At 42.8% G+C, this 22,942-nt stretch overlaps 1 protein-coding gene across 1 annotated transcript in view; it reads left to right on the top strand.

The window, feature by feature from the left end:
• Positions 1-22,942, top strand: part of LOC119728253 (terminal uridylyltransferase 4-like) — a 147,765-nt gene that overhangs the window by 45,918 nt on the left and 78,905 nt on the right. Inside the window, exons 8-11 of the mRNA XM_038200407.1 lie at positions 2,261-2,374; positions 2,862-2,939; positions 7,902-8,127; positions 18,345-18,430. Of these exons, the coding sequence (XP_038056335.1) occupies positions 2,261-2,374; positions 2,862-2,939; positions 7,902-8,127; positions 18,345-18,430 (504 nt within the window). The remainder of the gene's footprint in view (positions 1-2,260; positions 2,375-2,861; positions 2,940-7,901; positions 8,128-18,344; positions 18,431-22,942) is intronic.

Consider the following 22,942-nt stretch of genomic DNA (forward strand, 5'->3'; position numbering starts at 1 on the left):
CTTCTGAACAGAAAGCAGCCTTCCCCTCTTCCAACACATGTTTTCGTTGAAGATCTAGCTACTCATTTCAGCAACTTCTTCACCAGCAAGATGGAATCTATTCGTGCTAGTCTGCCAGTCATCGATCACATAAAACTTGTGCAGTCTTAGACACTCTTGCTCCTGCATCTGCAGATGAAGTTTGCAACATCATTGCAAGGTTACCAGCAAGACTGTATGCTGGAGAAAACGTACAGGGTCTTTGTCCTGTACTTTGTTATGCTTTTATATACCAATACATAACACAGAGCCAGGTGATGTTCTTCCTTTGTTTTATTCGCTAGATGGAGGGGGGGGGAAGGAGGAAATCCACGGATAAGCGGGACAATAATTTTGTGTTACCAGCCGCGACTACCTAGGGAATGGTTTTTACTAGTCCGCCGCTTTTTTTACTCGATTTGGAGAGTGGACTACAGCTAAAGATGATGCCTTGATGATTTTCACTACTTAATCTATCGTGACAGGATGGAATGCTTTTGACAGGAGACTGGCATGTTGGACTGGGATCAGGGTTATCTGCCAGAGTGGGGTTGGGTGTGGAGAATGTCATCTCTGATTCTAATTATTTTCTCAACGAAGTGGGTTGAGAAGTAGTTGGCTATTCCACAGAAGATAAAGTAATTGGAAACCTGGGAGTTGTGCTTCTATGCGTGAGATAATTTGTTAGTTTGAAGAATTCTGTCTGATTTCCTTCGCAGCTATTGATTTTGTGGTGGTAATAGCTGGACTTCACTTTGTTGAATGTGTGTTTAACCAGGTCTTGTTGCGCCTTGAAATTGTCATGATCAATTAGACCCTTGATTTTCCACTCATGATTTTCCACGTCTCACATTTTGTTTTCAAATTTTGTGCATATATCTATGACCTCGTGCTCACCCTCATGCCTACCAAGTCCTGCAAGGACATAGGGGGACGTGACGGATGCTAACCTTCCAAACCTATTACAAAAGAATTCAGCATATTTTATTCGTAAAATATGTTTAATGGTCAAACCATAAATGACACGATGATGTCGTCATAACTCACTTAAATTTTTACCTGTAACACATCCCTTTCTCAGTATATACAAAGTTTCAGTTCGAACTTGTACTTTCGTAGATATAGGGTCTCAGAAAATTCACCTTTAATGCAACGTTGCATGACACATGATGATGTCAGCTTGACGTGAATGTTTCCACACATCTGCAGGTGGTAGTCATTGTATGTGCCAAATTTAAAGTTGGTCATATTTATAAAAGTGCCTAAGTGGGTGTCTGGAAGAAAAACATACAATTCCTATGGAGAGAGTCTGAAAAAGAAGGAAAAAGAAGAAAAAAATCTTAACAGAAACAAGCTGTTTCAGCTGGGTTGCCGAAACATCTAAAACAAACAGCTTGATTTGCATGAACAAAAAGGGGGTTCTGGCCATGTATTATTGGGGTCATTTATCAGAAACAAAAAAATAGTTGATACCTGTCATTTTCAATCAGTCCGTTTGGCTAATAGACGTGTGATATACTTGATATATAACAAAATCTGAGATGGTGACCATCTAACCACTAGTGGAGTTGGCATTGACTTACCCTTTTGCATTTTCACAAGATTTGATAGTACCGGTATTCAAGATGAATATTACCTAAAAAATTATTACTGAAGTAATATTTACTGCAAAACACAATTTTTCAGCTGAATTTTTGGAACATTTTATTTGGTACTAATTATGCATAATGAAGTTTATACAAAAAGTGGAAATGGCCATGAATGGATTGTTTGACAGTGGCACTCAGACTAGCAAGTTGTGACACTGTCAACTTAATCCATTGATATAAATTTCCTTGGGTAGACTAGGGCTTTATCCTGAGGGCATGTACATTTTGTCAAGGCAGCAGAAATGTCTCGGATTCTAATTCCTAAAGCGTTGCATACATATCTGCTCATAATGAAAACAATCTTTGTTAGAAGACCAAAAATATCGTGGAGTAGCATGTTTGTTTCTGTTAGAAAATACTTTTCCTGTTAAATTCTTTAGCGGGCAGAAATATGTTTAATGGAATTTTTGAGCAGTGGGCAGATACATGAACTGAAATTGAACTTTGATTTCCTTTCAATATAAAGTAACAAATAATAAATGTCTCACTCTTGACTTTCTAGCCCTTTTATTTACTGGTTATTTTTAACTAAAGATATGTTTTATTACCAGGTTCATCAATTTAACAAAGTTCTTTTCATTCTGACTGGATAGATGTGTGATATTGGAGATGCCTCCAAGGGAAGTCTGTCATCCTATGCCTACACGATCATGACTATATTCTTCCTACAACAGAGGAAGCCACCTGTACTCCCAGTTTTACAGGAGGTATGATGTGAATTTCAGCGTATTGGCCGATTACACTTCGCAAAATTCTGATTAATTTGAAATTCACTAATACACAATTGATATGCTTCCAATTTTAATGGGTTAACAAAATTAACAAAAACAATCATGTCATGCAGTTTGTCTCAATATTCCTTCATTCAATCAATATTAAACCAACTATATTGACTGATTCAACAAATCTGTTTTCTTTTGCACCTCTGACGGAAATAATGCTGTTATAACAAAAATAGCAAAGATAGCGGCTGGCACCACACGATAGTGAATGGACGAGTTAGATTTAAGCTCTCGCTAATGAGTATTTATGAAATATAATAAATTGGAACTTCACACAACTCCCATTAAACATCTGGTATTTGTAAATCATGCTCAGAATGCTCTACTTTGTAACAATTTCTTCTTAGAACATGTGGTGAATAAGTGAATCTCCATATTAATTATCACAAATACTGATTCTTTTTCTGTACAGCTGTATGGTGGCAACGAAAAACCTGAAAACTTAGTGGAGGGCTGGAATGCATGGTTCTTCAGTGACCTAAAGGAACTGGTAATGTAACTTTCTTAACTTATTAATGCGTCTCACTCTCACCTGATGGACCTCATTAACCAATGCCCATACCACTTTGTAGGATTTTATCATCGAGTAAAAAACGGTACGTCTCTTAACCCATCAAAATGTGCTTTGTTGCCCATTTCTAGGTGACGTCAAAATGTATTCACTCACAATTACAATATACTTGGCAAGAACATATTAGCTTCTACGGAACATAAATATCTTGGAGTAATAATACAATCTGATCCTCAATGGCAAAAAAACATGTAAATGCTGTATGTTCTAAAACATTCAGCATTTACAACAAACCAGCTCTATTTAGCATTGTGTAAACCGATCATTGATTACGCTAGCCCCATATGGTTTCAATCTTGTAATAAGTGTAATACAAATCGTATATATAAAGGATTCAACGGGATTTTACTCAATTCTACTTCCACCAACATGCAATTAACCATGACGCAGATGACTATTTGGATTACTCCCAGGGGCTGTCACAACTAAAACTTCTTTCACTTGAATCAAGGAGAAAACAGTTAAGTCTCTGTTTTTGTTACCAAATTTTTTACAATCATACTGATGTTGATAACAAACTCTCTTCAAACTATTCAACCACATGGTCTCAACATCCAACTTGGAAATGATTAATCCTTTTCTTCCTCCATTGTCTTCTGTTACAGATAATCCATCTGGTCTTCCTTGTTTGTGTTTACCCACCTTCCCTGATCTTTCATCCCTTTCCACCTCAATACTGTTCCCCCCCCCCCCCCCCCCCCCCCATCATCCCTTCACTCTCACACTCTTTTGTCCGTTCCCACTCCCTGTGACCTTTGATCCTTCCCCTTTCTGGTCCCTCCCCTGTTTACACCAGACCCCTTGTGGTTTGCCATCTCCCTTTGTTTCTTTGTTCTCTCATCCACCCTCCCCTGCATCTTTCCACACCTTTCACACCTAATCCTCCTTTTGTGTTTCTTCTTTCAGCCCTGCATGTTTGTGTGCACCCCCATGTTAATGTATGTACCTCTGTCATTTCTGTTTTAGCCTCTGAAGAAGAACTTGCTAAGTTCGCAACGTCAGGCCACATTAATTTTAAGATTTAACAAACTCTTTTGTGTAAACCATCATAGAGATTTCCCAACCAGTCTCATTCCGTACTCCAGATGTAACACTCTTAGGCCAAAAAAAAAAGTCTCCGGTTTCTGGTATGTGCGCGCGTCGCCGTAGCCATGCGCGTCGGCAAAATGAAAAAGTTTTTTTTCAATGAAAGACGATGTTTCAAAACCGCCAAACTCACTGGTTTGACTGGAATCCTGCTGCTGCACAATTTTAACGTGTTTTTAGATGGGGTTATGATCGAGAATAAGCTTTATGTGGCCTCTCTGGACTCCCATATATTTGCACTAAGTTTAGTCGAGCACCATTGCAGTCATCAGCCGACATTTGAAGCAAAAAAGTCAGGTAAAAAAAAAAAAAAACGCATCGCCGCACCACTTTTTGGACAAGCTCCATACCAGAAACCGGAGACTTTTTTTTTTGGCCTTAAGAATTCTTTTTTTCATCGCCTACCTGCTTTGTGAAACTCATTACCCATTAAAATTCTTTGTTCTACATCACCTTCCTCCTTCAAAAAAAGCTGTTGACAGTTTTCTCCTAGAGTAAAGTTGCAGTGGTGGACAGCCGTTGGGGTTAAAGTTTACTTAAATTCAACGATAAGTGTAATAATAATTGAATGTAAGTAATATTTGAGTGGTCGGGCACAACCCGACCACTCTCTGTTATTGTTCTGATAAATCTGTATTTTTTTTCTGGACAATACTTCTCCCTGGGTTTTCTCCTAAACAGTATATGGTATGAACTACTTTCCCTCCTCGACTCGCCCCTCTACTGGCCTCTTGTAAATCAGTATAGCTACTTAACGAACATCCATGGGAATAGAACCTGGAGAGGAGAAAACTTTCATGATTAAACACACCAGACTTATCCACTCGACTACAAGTGGTTGTTGCCATTGAGAGGCCGTTTGATATATTTAAAGTGCCTGTTGAAGATTAATGAATATCCAATATGTTAAATATTCATGAGAAATTAAATGTTCATTATGAGGTATCACATGTTATTGGTTAGTGCGTTGTCATGTGCACCGCATACTTCTAGACTCTTCTAAATGGCTGCCTACACAATCGGCTGGCTGAACGATGTTTGCTGCCAAATATGCCTTGAAAACACATCTTTCCTTATACATACAATACAATTAGGCATTTATAAAGCGCCCTTCAAGGAACACAGCGCTGTACAAGGTAATACATATAATAAATTACACAATGAACAATGAAACTCAAAATACAGAACATCAGTAACAAAATGAAGTACAAAGCAATACAAGAAATTAGACAAACGTGTGTTTTCAGAAGGCCTTTGAAAATGCCCAAGGTTTTGGCCTCCCTGATGTTGATGGGAAGACAGTTCCAAAGGCGTGGTCCAGCGGCTTGAAATGCTTTATCACCTGTACGGGTTCTGGTTTTAGGCACAGTGAGAAGAGTTGAGTCTAGCGAAGAGCAAGTGGCATATCTAGGTTTGCGAAATGAAATCAGATTTTGAAGATACCCGGGGCTTGTGAATGAATGCATTTGTAGACGATGACACGGATTTTGAATTCAATACGTTTACGGATTGGCAGCCAATGAAGACGACATAACAAGGGGGCACTGGAAGTATCACGCCCTACCAAAAATATCAGTCTTGCCGCTCTATTTTGTAGGCGTTGAAGACGAGTTAGGTCATAGTCAGTGGCTCCAAACAGTAAGGCGTTACCATAGTCGATCCGGGAAAACACAAGAGCTTGAACAGCAAGCTTGCAAGTATCCTGATCTATAAAACGGCGAATTCTTGACAGATTGCGTAGATGGAAGCTGACACATTTAACAACAGATGAGATTTGGCAAGACATGTTCAAAACAGGATCAAAGAAGACTCCAAGATCCTTCAGTGTCTGTGTCGGGGCGATGGTGACATCATCAAGAATTAGCTTGACGTCTGAAAGACTACGGATAGTTCTCTAAGAAGCTGCAACAAAAAACTCTGTTTTTGCTTGGATTAGTTGCAGCTTGTTTTGCGACATCCATGATTTTATTTGTTGTACACATGTTCTGAGTTTGTTAAGTGCCAACTCGCATTCACCATCAATTCTCGGATTGAAACCGACATAAATCTGCATGTCGTCCGCACTAATGTGGAAGTTGACATGATTCTTGCGTAGAATGTCCCCAACTGGATGAGTGTACATTGTATACCCTCTTGGCCCTATGATGGATCCCTGAGGGAGGCCAAAATCCAATTGATGTTCCTTTGAAAATTCACCTGAAATTGAGACACAGTTTTTCCTGTTTCTTAGGTAGCTTGCAAACCAATTCAGAGCACGACCCTTAAAATGGAAGTTATGACAAAGCCGACTGACAAATATTGCATGATCGATGGTATCGAACGCAGCCGATAGATCTAACATAACAAGAAAGACTGCGTTCTTGTTGTCAATAGCAGAGGCAATGTCATTCCTTACCCTAAGAGGAGCCGTCTCAGTGGAATGAAAAGGTTTATAGGCCGATTGAAATGGCTCATCCAAGCTGTTATGAAGATGGTGAGACAACCTACTAGAAGCTGCCATTTCAGCGACCTTAGCGACAACCTTGATATTAGATATGGGCCTATAATTCTTAAGAATATTAGGATCCATAGTCTGCTTTTTTATGATAGGTGTCACTATAGCATCTTTCAAAGAATTTGGGAAAATACCTGTTGCAAAAGATACATTGACAATGTTAGCCAAGGCTTTAATGAAAAGGCTTGAATTGTCTTTGAGGAGCCACATCGGGATAGGATCGAGCAGACATGATTTGTTGGAGCACTTGTTAAGCATACAAGCCATTTCCTCGAGAGAAACAGGCTTCAGTTCATGAAGCTCAGTGGTATCATCACTCTCGACATTTTCAAACCTTTCCATACCACCCGACGTGCTTTCCAAATTACCAACAACCTGTTGATCATTCAATACACAGGAGTCAATATCAGATTGAAGAATTTGTGGGCAAGATTCCAAGTCAAGATTTTGTCTGATTAGCTGTATTTCTTCAACAAAGAAGGTTGCAAAACGATTTGCCAATTGAGACACAGAACCACATGCTGGAAGTAATTTTGTGGTGTTATTAAGCAATGAGTTGAGAGTGCCAAATTGTTATTTACTGTTGGCAGAAAAGAGCTTGTCGTGAAAATATTTACGTTTTGCGACAACTTTTGCAGTTGTTTCCTTAGATGTTTCAACTTTACGGTCGACAAAAACATGGCCGACTTGCCGCGACAATTCGAGGAAATTTATGATACATCAGGTCGTAGCATTCTGCCGCCTCACAAAAAACACCATCTCGATAAAAAGAAAAGAAAAACTAAAGATATTTGAATCACACATTTACTAAACTACTGACCGGACAAAATAACAAGTATAAGTGTCCGCGCCATGGCGAATTTGTATTGTGTTGTTAATTTTCCTCTTGTAATAAGTCACTTGTCCTTGTACTTATATGTTTAACAAAGTTAATGTCATAATGTAGCTATAATACGGGTGATATAGGAAATTGGATAGGGGGAGGAATAAAAGCCCTTGGCTTCTCCTGACCCCCTATGCTGATGCTTCTGTGCATCTATCTTAAAATAAGTTAATCCAAACGTAATTTATGACTTGTTTTAATTTTACTACTTATAATGTATACATCCAATGTTACTGTCAGCATGAATAAAACAGTGGAAGTACTTGAATTAGAAAAAAATGGACTGTCTCCCACAACGCACTGTGAAAAATGGACTCTCCTTGACAACCTCTTGGTGGCGCACTGTATTGGGAATCGCCCATATTGATGTATAGATTTTCGTTATTTATTTCGTTTTACTAACAATTTCATATTACAGAGGCACATTTGGAGAAGTAGCAACAAGGAATCTGTGGGAGAATTGTGGCTAGGATTTCTGCGTTTCTTCACAGAAGAGTTCAGTAGCAAGAAACATGTAGTGTGTATTAGACAGCATCAGCTGCTATCACGCTTTGAGAAGATGTGGACTGGTTCTGCACGTGGATTCGCCATCGAAGATCCGTTTGATCTGGATCACAATTTAGGCAGTGGGGTCTCTCGAAAGAGTAAGTTAACCATTATTCCACATCAGAGCATTGTTATTTATGTTTTAGAATACTTATAACTGATTGACATTCCCATTTCTATGAACACAAGCTTGCGAGTATCTCAATGCTAGCAACAGCTGCTCGCAGAGGCAATGTGTTGAATTCACTGCTTTTTTCCTTGAGATTGAGGAAGGCATGCCAAAATCTCTTTTTATTCTCTTCCAAATGCTTCTTCAGGCATTTTGAATGAAGACACCTAATGCCCCTATGTTACTCATAAAGGCAAGATTGTGGCCACCAGTAGTGATGATCTTAACCAAATAGCAACTACATTTGCATGTTTCCCTTTGCCGGCAGGCCAATCCGCTAAGTATTTTATCGCACAATAATGCGCTTCTTGGTGCCCATCCATGATGCCATGCTGCGTCGCCGCCATATTGAATCTGCCTCTTTTCTCTTAGCGACGTAGGAGACCATACGACTTTAGTACGACGATAGACCGTACTTATCGAAGCCTGCATCAGGTGGATACGAGTTACTCACCCTGGACTCAACCCACATTACCACTACCGCCCACGGTGAGAAGAAACAGTCTTCTCCTCGTGGCGTTTACTGCTTTTTGCAGCAGTGGTCTTTGGTCGATAGCGGATAGAAACAGGGACAATCCCTTCCGAGCGACCACACACCGCTAGTGGCATATGCACATACGTCAAGGCAATGTCTGATCTGTGAGCGAATGACTCTATTGTTATTTTTAATTGCATTCCTGTGTGCAGTGGTTGTGTCACAACGCACCATTCATAACAAAAGCGCACTGTGTTCTTAGTGTTTTCTTGCGGTGCATCCAACCGAGTACATTGTACAGTGTATTCTTTGCTATGGCATCGCGTAACAAGCACAGGGAACAGTCCCCCGATAAAATGGAACCCACAGCGGAGAGCTTGCTGACTGACGCCTCTATGGGGAAACAACACAGGAAAGTCCCGGCAAAGAAACCGACGAACACTGAAACAACTCCCGTCTGTCCGAAACCAAAGAAAAAGACTACAGATAGCCCATGCACACCATCGGAACCTGCTGGCTTATTGACCACGGTACCACCAAATGGATCAAGCCAGTCCTCCAAGGACACAAGGGGGAAATCCTTCGGTCCTGGTGGTAATTCCACGGCCCCCGTTCTGCCGACGGACGAACTACCAATAACCCAACCGTCCTCACACGGCATGGCATATAGCTCTGGATCAGTGCTCTGGAGTTCCAGTGCTTAATCTTTCAAGTACTCAAGACAGTGTAACAAGTCGTACCCAAAAGAAAGATAAGAAACACGTTAAAAAGAAACATAAGCGCCGATACCGATCTTCATCGTCCTCATCAGGCGACTTTTTCGACGGACATTCCCGTCATTCACAGAAGAAAAAGAGGTATCTACTGAGGTTTTTATGGAAGCCTTTCAGTCTCTCAGTGACTCTATATCCGCTCTTGCGGCACAAAGAGCCCCACCAGTCTCTACCTCCCCTTATGTGGAACAAACATCCAAATCGGGAGGACACACTTCCGTGCCGAAGGTTCAAGATAATTCAGACATACCTTCAACTTCGGGAGTTACACGGGAGGCACGTAAAATTCCTCACGCATTCATTTCAATCCACCCATCTTCGCAGTTCTCTGACAGGACCGAGAACAATGCTGAAAAATCAGAGTGGAGTGCCACAAACCCAAACTATGAATCATCCCCGGACTTGTTCGAATTCCAATGATTTTGCAGACCCAGGGGACCTGTCTCCCTTCGAGACGCAACTCCGTCTGTTACAAAGAGACATGACCCGAGTATTGAAAATACCAACAGTGGGTGAAACCAGTCAGCCTGAAAGTACATGTAAATCGTTCAAGCGTAGAACCGGTTCATCCCAAGCTTCAGCTCAGGACCCACTCTTTCCTCATTTACCATTGGACATCGTTTGCATTGACCGCATGAAGAAACTCGCGGGTGCAAAGATGTGGAGACCCTTTCGTCCAAGGGAAATGAAATACTACCAGTTCGCTAAGGCAGACTATGAGCATTACCGGTGGTGGTAGTACCGCCAATTCCTGATATAGCTTAGGACAAATTGGTAGCTGATGGGAAATACCAACCATCTAAGTCATCTTTCAAAGACCCTACCAAGAACAAACTCGAGGAGACCATGAAAAAGATTGACTCAGCGGCCAGATTTGGCTTGAAAATCAATTCCTTCCTCCTCCTCTTGTCAGAATATCTGATGTTTGCAGTGAAAAGAAAGTCAAAAATTTCCCCTGACATGATGGCAGTCGCCCTTTGTTGCCTTGAAGAGGCTTTTCTGTCAAGTTTGGATCAGTTCACAAGAGTCTCCCTAGCAACCAACCACAACAGCTCGTCGTAAGAACGTAATAGATTCCATCTATATTCCATACACAGGGGCAAGAAAGAAACTACAATCACTGCCCCTCCTGTCTAGTGACCTCTTCGATGGGAAATTCCATGAAATCCTAGAGACAGAGGCAAAACGAATCAAAACCACTCAGAAACTGGACTTACGCAAGCTCACAGCCAAACCACAAAAGGAAAACAGGAAGCAACAAAAGGCAGCTCCCTCATTCCGTCCTTCTCGTAAGCCCTTCAAGCCGTTCAAACCTTTTCATCAGAATGTAGCAACAGGGGCATCAGCCGGTTCAACGGCCACTAAAGCACGCCCTTACAACCATAATCGCCCATCCTACCGAACAAATCAGAATCGCGGCTGGCGATCGTCAGCACCCCGACAGACCGGGGCTGGCGAATATGACATTCACGTTACCGAGTTGGCCCCGGACCCGTGGGGGCCGACTCAGTTCTTTTGAAGGGTCCTGGGCAAGAAATTACCTCCGACAGATGGGTTCTCGCAACTACCTCGCAAGGTTACAAGCTCGAATTCACAAGTACCCCTCCGTCAAAACAACCATTGTATCACCCCGGTGCCAAGGAACAAAGAAAAACAAAAGGCACTAGAAGAAGAGATAATTTCTCTGCTGGAGAAAAACGCAATCCAGCAGGTCTCTCCGAGGGACACTAGTTTCTTGTCAACATTTTTCCTGACCCCAAAGAAAGGGACCGGCGAGTGGTGCCCCATCATAAATCTCAAACCTCTCAACAAATTCATCCGACCACGGAAACTCTAAGAGTCATTCTAGATTCAATTCCAGTTCCATCCTGGGCAGCATCACTAGACCTCAAAGATGCCTACCTACACGTCCCAATCTACAGGCATCATTCCAAATACCTACAATTCAGATACAAAAGGAACACAGACGAGTTTATCGCTCTCCCATTTGGTCTATCCACAGCCCCACGGGTTTTTACAAGGATATCACGAGTAGTAGCAGCAAGCTTACGAAAACGAAACATCCTAATCTTCATGTATCTGGACGACTGGATAGTCATAGGGCGCACAGAAATAGAAACCCTTCATGCGATCCAGTCAACATGGGCTCTGACATCCAAACTCGGTTTATTATCAACAAAACAAAGTCTCACCCAACTCCAACACAGCATCCAGTCTTTTTGGGTGCAGACATAGACTTGTGCCAGGGCACAGCAACTTCAACCAAAGAGCGTATACTAAATCTTCAAGGTTGTGTTCTCATGTTCCTTTCAAAGAATGTGGCCCCAGCAAGAGCATGGCTCGTGCTGTTGGGACTGATGATCGATCTTGTACCTTATTGCAGGCTCCGCATGCGCCCCCTCCAGCTCCACCTACTGGCCCATTACAGACCAAAACGGGATCCAATCCATATTCAAGTTCCGATCACTATAGGTCTCCTTCCTCACCTCCGTTGGTGGTCAATCGCTCAGAACTTACGGACGGGCCTAGCCTTCCCTCGTCCTCAGGCCTCCTTAACCGTCGCAACCGATGCATCAAATCTAGGATGGGGAGCAACTCTCTCCCCATGCCAGGTAGGCGGAACCTGGGGACCAGATTTCCAGAATCGACACATAAACATTCTGGAACTGCAAGCAGTATTCTACGGCCAACAACATTTCCAGCCGACAATACAGGGACACACAGTACTAATTCAAACAGACAACACGACCAAAGTGTCGTATATCAATCGTCAGGGTGGCACCCGATCGCCCCAACTGTGTTATCTGACTTGGGACATCCTCCATTGGTGCATCTGGGAAGAAGTACAACTTCCGCTTCCCACATTCCGGGAGATCAGAACGAGATCCCGGACGCCCTGTCCAGGGGTTTGATAATTCCAACAGAATGGACACTCAACAGAGAGATTGTCCGTCTCCTCTTCACCAATATCGACAGACCCCACATCGACCTCTTCGCAACAGCCATCAATGCTCAACTTCCAGGATTTTGCTCACGACGCCCAGACCCAAAAGCATTGGCAGTGGACGCACTAGCAATAAAATGGAACGGGACGTTCACGTACGCTTTCCCACCAATATCCCTGCTTCCAAAGGTCCTAAACAAGTTAGAAAAGGAGACGTGCAGAATGTAGTTAATAGCCCCATTCTGGCCATGCCAGCCCTGGTTCGGAGGCTGATCAGACTGCTAGTTCGCACTCCGTGGATACTACCTCAGAGAGCGGACATAATATTCCAACCACAGTCCCTTTATCTTCATCCAGCCCCCAGAGACCTCCATTTAACTTGTTGGCCTCTGTGCAACAGTCCTTCAGAGCAGCAGACCTTTCTCAAGACGCTGCCACTCTCGCAGCACACAGCCGCCGAGCCACTACAAGAAAAATTTACGACTCGAGACTTCGGTATTATTACAAATGGTGTGGACGGCAATTGGTTGATCCAACCTCAGCTCCTCTGACGTTGGTCGGGGATTTTTTGCTGTACCTTTATAATCAGGGTCTAACAGTCAAGAACTACCGGTCTGCCCTTTCCGCTATCCACAACGGATTTAAAGATGGTTCCGTAATCTCAAACAACAAAGCGGTGACCCATCTCCTCAAAGGAATGTTTGTTTAGCGTCCCCCAATAAGAAAGATTATACCTTCCTGGGACCTCAACCAAGTCTTACAGATATTAATGAAGCCCCCCTTCGTGCCCCTGGGCCAGGCTTCATTGTACCACATGTCTCTTAAACTGGTGTTTCTCCTGGCTGTAGCCACCTCTCGCAGAAGGAGTGAACTACACTCCCTTTCTGTTGAACCTGGACACATCCGTTGGGAACCAGGAGGCGTCCGACTCATTCCCACAACAGCATTCCTGACTAAAAACCAATCTATGGGTTTAACGCCTCCGGATATTTTTGTACCAGAAATACGTACAATATCAACTATCCCTGCTGACAAAGTCTGGTGCCCAGTGCGGGCTCTTAAATGGTACATCAGCCAGACCAAGGCACTATGTGAAAGGACCTCACAACTGTTCCGCACCATGAGGCTTCACGTGACATCATTGCTCGATGGATAGTGTCAGTGATTAACTTAGCGAACCCACATTGGCCTTCGACAGATGAGGGTTCATATAAACAGAAGCCACATGCTCATGAAGTGCGAGCACTGTCAACATCATTGGCTTTCTTCAGGGGAGTTTCCCTAGAAGAAATCACAAAAGCAGCATGTTGGAAATCTTCTTCCACGTTCACATCCTGCTACCTCAAAGATGTACTCCAAACTGAGGGCGTACCAGGCCGGACAGTCCTGTCAGCAGCCATGGCCTCATCAAAAGGGAGCATGACGAGAGACGAAACCTCCTAGAGCATCAGGAGTACCTCCCTTGTGGTGAGTTTGTATTCTCTTAGAAAGAAGGTTCACTAGTCCACGAGAGAACACAATTCACCCATATGCGCCTCGCACCCTCCTCCAGATATCGGTGCTATTCTATGCAAATGTAGTTGCTATTTGGGTAAGATGAACGAAGTAGACTCCCCCCCCCCCCCCCACAGTCGTGTGGGACTAGTCTACGAGAGAATACTTACCCAAATAGCATCCCTCCCACACTCTAAGCTCGGCTAGTTACCTTCTTGACTTGCACGAGAAAAGAGGCAGATTCAATATGGCGGCGACGTCGCATGGCATCATGGGTGGGCGCCAAGAAGCGCATTATTGTGCGATAAAACGCTTAGCGAATTGGCCTGCCGGCAAAGGGAAATATGCAAATGTAGTTGCTATTTGGGTAAGTATTCTCTCGTAGACTCGTCCCACACGACTGGGGGGGGGGGGGGCGGGGGGAGTTCGTCCCATCAGGGTGGAGTGTGCCCACTTGGAATATAACACGCTGTTCCAAGGATCGGCGCCGCATGTCCGATGATGTCTTGGCATTCACGCAGACACTCATGTCCTTGGCTTGACCCTCTATCCATGCACCCCATTGACAAAGGGTGTTTACTGGCATGTGGTTGGAATCTTGAATTTTCCTGCAATATTTGTATATGCACAATTGCACATGCCCATAGCTTTGATGAAAAGTAAATGATGCAGTGGTTGAGCATGTCAGAAAGGCAACCTCATTCAAAATTTTCAATTTTTTTAATTTGGAATTTTTTTCGAAATTGTTTTGACCCAGACCAAATTTCATTTTCATGTCCCGCGGCGAAGCGGAAGGGGCATACTGTTTCCGTCTTGTCCTTCCTTGGGTGTGTGTGTGGGTGGGCGTGTTCAGGCATTCAAACCATGGACAAAAAATGCCGGAGGACAAAAGCTATTGCTTAAAAAACAAACAAAGGAATGAGGATTAGGAACAATAGGGGGTCCGCGATTACCGTTGTTTACGAACATGCGTTTGTTATGGTGTAAATCGAGGACACACATGTGCAACATTATCGATGAATTGAGGACAGGAATCAAATCAAGTACGACCTCGATTAGAATCGTGTACAAAACCAATGAGAGCTGATGCAAGCGCAATAACTTGAGAAATACTTTATATATGAACTTCAAATTCGGTTTGTGGATTGCTCTTGGTAGTCCAAAGAAGCCTGTTGCATATGGGGCTGAAAGGTCAAGGAGTCACAGTGGCTAAAACAATGGAAATCTTGTCAGCGCGGTATTAAACTTGAGAAATACTTTACATATGAACTTAAGATTTGGTTTGTGGATTGCTCTTGGTAATCCCAAGAGGCTATTGCATTTAAGGTCAAAGGTCAAGGTCACAGAGGCTAAAACGATAGAAATCTTGTCAGCGCGATAATTTGTGAAATACTTACATATGGTCATGTGGAGAGAAAGGAGGATGTCAACTGGGTCAAGAGGTGTACCAACGTAATTGTGGGTGGGCCCACACCCGTCGGCCGACCGCGCAAGACTTGGCAGAGCTCCGTGTCAGATGACATGCGACTGCTTGGAGTCAATGCGAGGGACGCGACGGACAGGGCCAAGTGGAGGAGAGCCATAGGGAGAAAGCAGGCCAACCCAGAACAGACTGGACAACGGCCTTAAAACCGACATGATGATTACATATGAACTTCAAATTTGGTTTGTCGATCATAGCTGTTGGTAATCCTAAGAAAGTTCTTCCCCACAGAATCTATTTCTATTTACTAAAAAATTCTTATGTGATCTTTTATTTCCTGCTATGTACAGCTGTGTTGTTTTATGAATTCAGCTTGTTGGTTGCTACTTGCACTTTCTTTTGAAATCAGCATAGAATTTACATAATATAGTCCTCTCATCAGAGCTTATACGACCATTTTCCAAGCATTATGACACCCTCTCACCATTAATGTACATGTATTACAAGGGATGAAATCTCTTTGTCGTGTTTATGATTGTCACTTCAGCGACCATATTTGGTTGTATTTCAAGTACCACAGCATGGCCACTTTGAAATAGGTAATAGTTCAGAACAAAAAAATGCTCCTCAACACCAACTGTGAAGTCATTGCCTGCTACCCATGTCAATTAACGGTTGTTTCATATTATGTTTTTCCATTTCTTTGCTAAATATATCTAACAGTTTTTCCTATCAATCTCTTTGCTGCACAACAATTCTGCTTATAAGCTTTATTTCTCAATAAACAAGCATGGAATTTACATCATATAGTCCTCTGGGCAGAGCTTTGTACTTAATTACACATGTACCTTTATCCAAAACATTTTTGTACAGGATCTATTCCCATCATTTACTCTTTTAAATCTCATACAATGCCTTCCCAACAGAAAAGCATCACACATATTTATTTCAGTTCTGGGATCATAGGCATAAATCCATAACCTACAGAAAACAATAAGGATGTCAATGAACGTTCCATTTGACCCAGGTATTACAGTTGATGTTCAAAGAGTGGTGTCATGTCATGGGAACAGTCACGGTTGCAGGGCATTTGTGTTTGTAAACATGCCTGACTTGTTTAAATGTTGAATTGCTATTATATCCTATAGGCTATACACTGAAGAACAAAGTAATGCTTCAAATGAGCCAGATATTTTAGGTCAATGCTCTCCCAGCTCAGGAGATTTCAGTGGCCTTTCCAGGCTTCCAGCATGCAACTTTGAAGTTGAAACAAGAGGAAATTGCCAATCGCACAAAACGTTGTAGTGTTTTTCAGTGTTCTTTTACACTGTATTTAAAAAAAAAGTAAAACAAAAATAAATAAAAAAGGATTTCCTTATCAGCTAGGACTGTTGCATGCCTGAACAATACCTGTTTTGGTACTGTTTTACTTTTAATTTATAGTTACACAAAATGCGGACAGGGTATGCAAAAGCTGTTTCTTTTGGACTTTTGGACAACAAACTGGACGCACAAACAAAATTTTTGAAGGGCCAACATGGATTTCTTCTCATCAGCTTTTGTTCTGTCCAAAAAGTACAAAGATCTGCTGGGTTCTTGCATGCTGACTACATTGTTGTTGTAACATCCATGGGGACGGCCATGTTTAAAGTCATGGAAATGCCGATAAACGCGCATAGGATCTGCTGGCGCGTAGTTCAGGCAAGTCGAAAGATCTACCTCTTTTTTGGGGGCTTTTTCTTTCTTTGCTTTTTCGATGAAAAGTGAATTTCGATTTTCAATTATTTACCTTGACCCACTCACCCATTATTTTGAGAAAAAAAATGAAATTTAAAAATATTGAACATTTTGAATGGCCCCAAAGCACACTACAACATCACAAAACTTTTTTCGTGAGTCATTACTGCCCAATGAACTTTGTCTTTTCAAGTGGGGTTGCAGTGTGCATGCTGCATACAGACTTGAGCCCATAAACACAACAAATCCGGGCTTTCGAATAAGCCTGATCACAATTGTAGTCTGCACACCAGCAGTTCAATCAATAGCTGTTTGCAGTGGCCATGCAAGGGCGGATCCAGAACACAATTTTGGAGGGGGCCCAAAAAATTTTGGTCCCCCCAAAAAGTGGGTCACAAAAATTACGGCGTGGGGTTCGGGGCCCGCTTAAGGGCCCCGAAATTTTTTTGGATTCTAGATGCTCTGTGGTGCGATCTGAGGCAATTTCTGACCACTTTAACCAATGTTTTTTGAGGAAAAGATGGTGGTGTACTCATTGCCTGCCTTTATTGCGATGTCACATAAAAAAAAAAAATTGTTTCGTTTTGGGGGGGGCCATGGCCCCCTTTGGCCCCCCCCTGGATCCGCCCTTGTGGCCATGTGACCAAATTGGAAACCACTGAGGATGTGTGTGAGATAGCCCTGATCGCTACCCTGGCCCAGTTGCAGCTGGTGGGCCCTCTATTGATTAAAACAGGGCCGGCCATGTGACCACGCCGCACAATCGTAAAACCCTGAGAACCCCGAGCGTGGTTCATGGATATCGATAAATAAACGACATGAAATAAAGATTTGCTACACACAGTTACACAATTTGAGTGGTTTATTGGCATGGTTTAATAGGTAAGAACAATATGAAATCTGAGTAAAATGATGCTTTGTAACTAAAACAAATGCACCATTAGAATGGGAAAAGTAAATTGTGCCAAATAATGTGTCCATTGCATAGAGAGTAATGGTAGAAGCCATTCATGTACATTCATGTATGTGTAAATGACATGACCGTAAAAAAAAAACCAGGAATTTAACTTGAACTCTTGCTACCTCAAATTTTGTATCCATTCCCTTGAGGTTTGACTTAAGGAGAGTGTACTGTATAAAGCAAAAGTAAACATTCCTCTGGATACATTTTGCTGTCTTTGTAGGTACATGGCAGATTGGACATTGTGGCACTCTCTGCTTGGATTTCCTATGAGAGAAATTCAGGTGCTGACTTCCATTCTGTTTTGTTCATGCTATGAAAAATTCCTTTTTTTCCCAGTGGCAACATTCATCATGCAAGTGTTTATCAGGGCAAGGGAGCATTTTGGTACTCCAAAAAGAATAGTGGGCTACAGAAGTGACTTTGTAAGTACTTTAACATATTTATTGCTCTGGTTCAGACACAATTTTAATATTGCTGAAAACGGTTGTTGATTTCAGTTGAAACTTTGATTTAAATGGTTTTACACTGAACTAAAATCAAATTATGAAATCCCCCATCCCGTTCAAATGTTTCACACTCCCAGTTTTCACCCTGGATGAAAGTCCATATGAACAACAAGACCCAAGTTGAGAAATAGGCATTAAATTGAATAAAAGTTCACTTTCAAGATGGGAAGAATACATTTCTTTCAAAATTCTCAAACCTATTGTGAGAATTTTATAACAAATCTAACAGGGTAAGCAAGGTATGGAATCAAATTTACCAAATTTAGTTAGTCCACATTTTGTTTGCTCTTGGTTATACATCCATAAACCAGTGCCAGCCAGGTAGTCTGGTTCCCTGACCTGACAATTTCCCGACATTTATAAATTGTTCTGGTCTACTTCACTCAACTTACCTGTATAATAATCTACTTATGCATATTTTCCTTTACCGACAGGTAACTATGCTAAGAGTTTGCACAATAGCGCCATAGTGCCCCGCGGCATGCATGCCTTGTGAACGTCCTCTTTTCTCTTAGCGGCAGGTCGGGTAGGACGTGCTTATAATAACGCTTGTATTATTCGTCGTTTTTCTGCTACCCTTTATCACTTAAGAAAAGATTTGATTAAAGAGTTATTAGTAGAGTTATAGTTTCATCTTGTTGTGAGATTATTTATTAGAAATGAGTCATTTGGAGAGGACTGGCCCTGTCACATCTGGGGAATGAAACTTCCCCCGGGACAGACCAAGTTCTTGGGAGTCGCTGCTGGTAGCGCTGAGCCGTTACCGCATCAGCGGTCTCCCGTCCGGCACCTGCAGCCACAGTCGGCAGGCGCTGGCAGTTCTGTTGACTGAAAAGGGGACATGTAACTGTCCCCATCTCCTGCCAGCGAATGCGGAACAACCAAACGGAAGGTGCGGTCTGGCACGGTTTTTTAACAAAACTTAAACTCCTGTGCCAGAACCAAACCTAAGAAGGGTCGACAGGGTGAACATGGCTCTGAAATGGGCTTCACTACACCCTCCGTCCCATCCCCAAACACAGGGCAGCCCGAGGGGAATAGCCTCCACGGTTCAGTGGGCTTGAATCCCCCATGTCCCCCAGCACTGTGGAGAACACCACAGAGTGCCGGGACGGACCTTTGTACGGGCCATTGGACCGCACAGTGCTCACTCAACCCATGGGGCTTGAGGCGCTGCCGGCTGGACATTACATGACTGATGCAGAGCGGGCCATCTGGGGGAACCCCAGACTGCCCGGCTCTATATTATATCCTGCTCTGAGGGACCGCCCCAAGCATCATCCAAATTTTCAACGAATGTACCCGGGGCTGTTCTTCAAAAAGAGAAGGGTAAGAAGAATAAGGCAGGTCGACGATCACGTCATTCTTCGCTCGGAGGACTCGTCAGACCGATCCCACCAGGGCAAACACCGCTGGGGTGAGGACTCGGTCTCCTGAGCCAACTTTATGCAAGCCTTTCAATCAATTTTGGCTTCATTGTGGGTAATATCTGCCAACCGCCAGCTGGGCGCCATCCGTGGCCCGTCTGAAGTGGTGAGCCACGTTCCGATGCCCTCAGTCATTGGTCACAGTTGGGTGGCTCAGGGACAAAGGGACATACCACACATGATTATCCAGCATCCCCGCCTGCACTGAGCTAACACTCGTCTATGTCTATTGTCTCCGAGGCCATTGCCCGACCACTGTCCCGTGGCCCTGGGCAGCCTGCCCCTACAAACATGCCAGACAGCCCCTCGATTACCGGAGTAAACTCGGTCCTTACATTCGAGTGGTTCATCCGAGGACGACGAGGCGGTGACCAACATGCAGCGGCTACCCATTGCAGAAATGGAACTCTGTTTGATGACCCCCCTCCCCCAGCCTGAACATAAATAATTCAAGCTCAGGACGGCTTCCACAACGAGCAACGACAAGGTGTTCCCGATCCTCCCCTTAGATCAGGTGTGTGGATCACATTCACAAGGTTATGTCTCGTGACCAATGGCAATCGTTTCCCAGATGGGAATATGATTATAGGCAATTCCACGGTTTGATGGACATGGCTAAGAAAAAAAGGTAAATTTTTTAACCCAGTTTCACATTTTTATTACAGATTATACATTCAAGTATGTGAAATAAACAAAGAAAACCCAATTTTATCAAACATTTTTTGAGAAATCGTAATTAGAGATATTTCAATCATAACCATATTCCTAGCCTGTATGATTGTCTTAACCTCTGAAACATACATCAATTCACAGCCGTCATCCATCTTTGAATATCAAAAAGTAGCATTTTATACCTTTTTTGGTCAATGTAACGTGAGTAACCAATTTTTTTTTTTATCCGAAGTCACCCAAACTATACCCAAACTGACTTTTGCTTGATAATGTTGCATTTTATTGAAAACTGTTTATTTTAAACCAAAGAACCTCAAGTATTTAAGATACTTTTAAGCATATTTTATGCTGTTTATGGTGCAAACTGGTCTTTAAGACAGCATAATATCATATAACTTTAATTGAATCCCAGTAAATTATTGTTATTGATTTTGTATGTTGAATGTAATAAGGAAGACACATGTACGTTCCTACATTGAAATTAAAAAGTTTATTTGGAACAAAGGTTAAATTTGAATTGGCACTTCACACTAAGCTACGGTATTGGGACCCGGTACAATGGTATACTCTGGAACCCAGTCTCCACGTCATGGTCTCTGACAGTGTGGCCTTTATGGACCCTATAGTCTGTGCTGTAGTGGCATACATCAGTTTTAGCAGACTCTCAGAACATGACAGGTTTGTATCTATCTGTTCTGATGGCTCAGCGTATTTAGTTAAAAAACAACAACTAAATAACAGTTGGACTCAAGAGGAAACAACACATTCCTGATAAAAGATCAGAATGCACTGTAATAGTATCAGAATAATGTCAGATGAAAACCTCTATCTGGGAGTACTTGCCATTGGAGATCCAAAATGCAAATTTAAGTCAGAGTTTTTAGTGGTTCTGATGCCTACATACTAACTATGATAATTTAGTCAAAAAAAAACACATCATGGCATAAAATTCTGAGATGGGTTGGACAAAATGTAACGTGAGTAACCGTAGCGTGAGTAACCATGTTTTTTTTGTGGATTGCAGAATGATAAAAAATTTCAGAAGATTTATTTTACTCTTATTATGTGCAATTCATGGCATGGTATTTTATCCATTGAAAAGAAATTTCCAAAGGTTGCCTGCATGAGGACACTTTGTGATTAAATCATGTTGGCTCTTTATGCATGTCCGAAAATGTAACGTGAGTAGCCGATTTTGTGTGTCTTGTGTATCATACATAACACATTTTTCTGGATGTCATCTCTAGTGCTTAGGTAGGTCTAGGTCTACTCTATCTACCATGGGGTATATCTATATCTACCATGGGGTATATAACAGGTATTAAACCTTTTCAGTAAGGTAATTTCAGCCCAAGGAAACTCAAAAGTACATCAAAAACATAACGTGAGTAACCGTGGAATTGTCCTTATTATCATTTCCCCCTGGTGGATTTCGATAATTTGTTTGCCACACCCGCCCTCTCCGACGCAGCCGAAGACAAGCTGGCAGCAGATGAAAGGGCCACAGCGTCTATACAGATCTCTCCAGATGAGAATCATGGCAAGTTGAGGACGCTCTAAAAAAAAATGGACTCGGCCTCCCGCCATGGCATGCGCTCGGCCTCCTTCCTTCCCTCACTTAGTATTTGGCTTTGGGTTGTGAGGATGACTCGGCAGTTCCGGCGGACATGTTGACCACTGCTTTGCACTGCCTAGGCCTCGGTCTTTGCTCGGTGCTCGATCAGTTTACACGAGTGTCAACTCTGGCGACCTCAACCTGCTGGAGCAACATGCTCGATGCAAAACATTTGAGTCCTTCCCATTAACGAGCAAGGATCTCTTTGCGGTGAAAAAAGATTACGAATAAATCAATCGCGATTACGCACTCAAGTGTGTGCTCACTTGGGAACTCCTCCATTGGTGTATGCGCCACCATGTTACGCTTTCAGCAAGCCATCTCCCAGGCGAGGAGAACGTCACTGCCGACGCCCTCTCCAGGGGGTGGACCCTCCCAACAGAGTGGACGCTTCGCCCGCAGATCGCTCAGTCGCTGTTCCTGCTAATCAACCGACCACATGTCGATCTGCTTGCTGCATGTAACAATCACCATTTACCAGTCTACTGCGCGAGGGTCCCCGACCCCTGCGCATGGCAGGCAGTGCTGGAGAACTCGAGTCCCGATTTTAAAGGACTCGGACTCGGACTTGGACTCAGATGGTGGGGACTTGGACTCGGACTCGAACAATGAGGACTCGACTATCTTGAGGACTCGGCCCGAGTCCGGAAAAAAACACCTATTTTTACCTATAACATTTACCGCAATTTCATTTTACGAAGACGTAGTTTTTAG

This window comes from Patiria miniata, unplaced genomic scaffold (assembly GCF_015706575.1).
Source record: "Patiria miniata isolate m_02_andy unplaced genomic scaffold, ASM1570657v1 HiC_scaffold_20, whole genome shotgun sequence".
In the NCBI taxonomy this organism is placed as follows: domain Eukaryota; kingdom Metazoa; phylum Echinodermata; class Asteroidea; order Valvatida; family Asterinidae; genus Patiria; species Patiria miniata.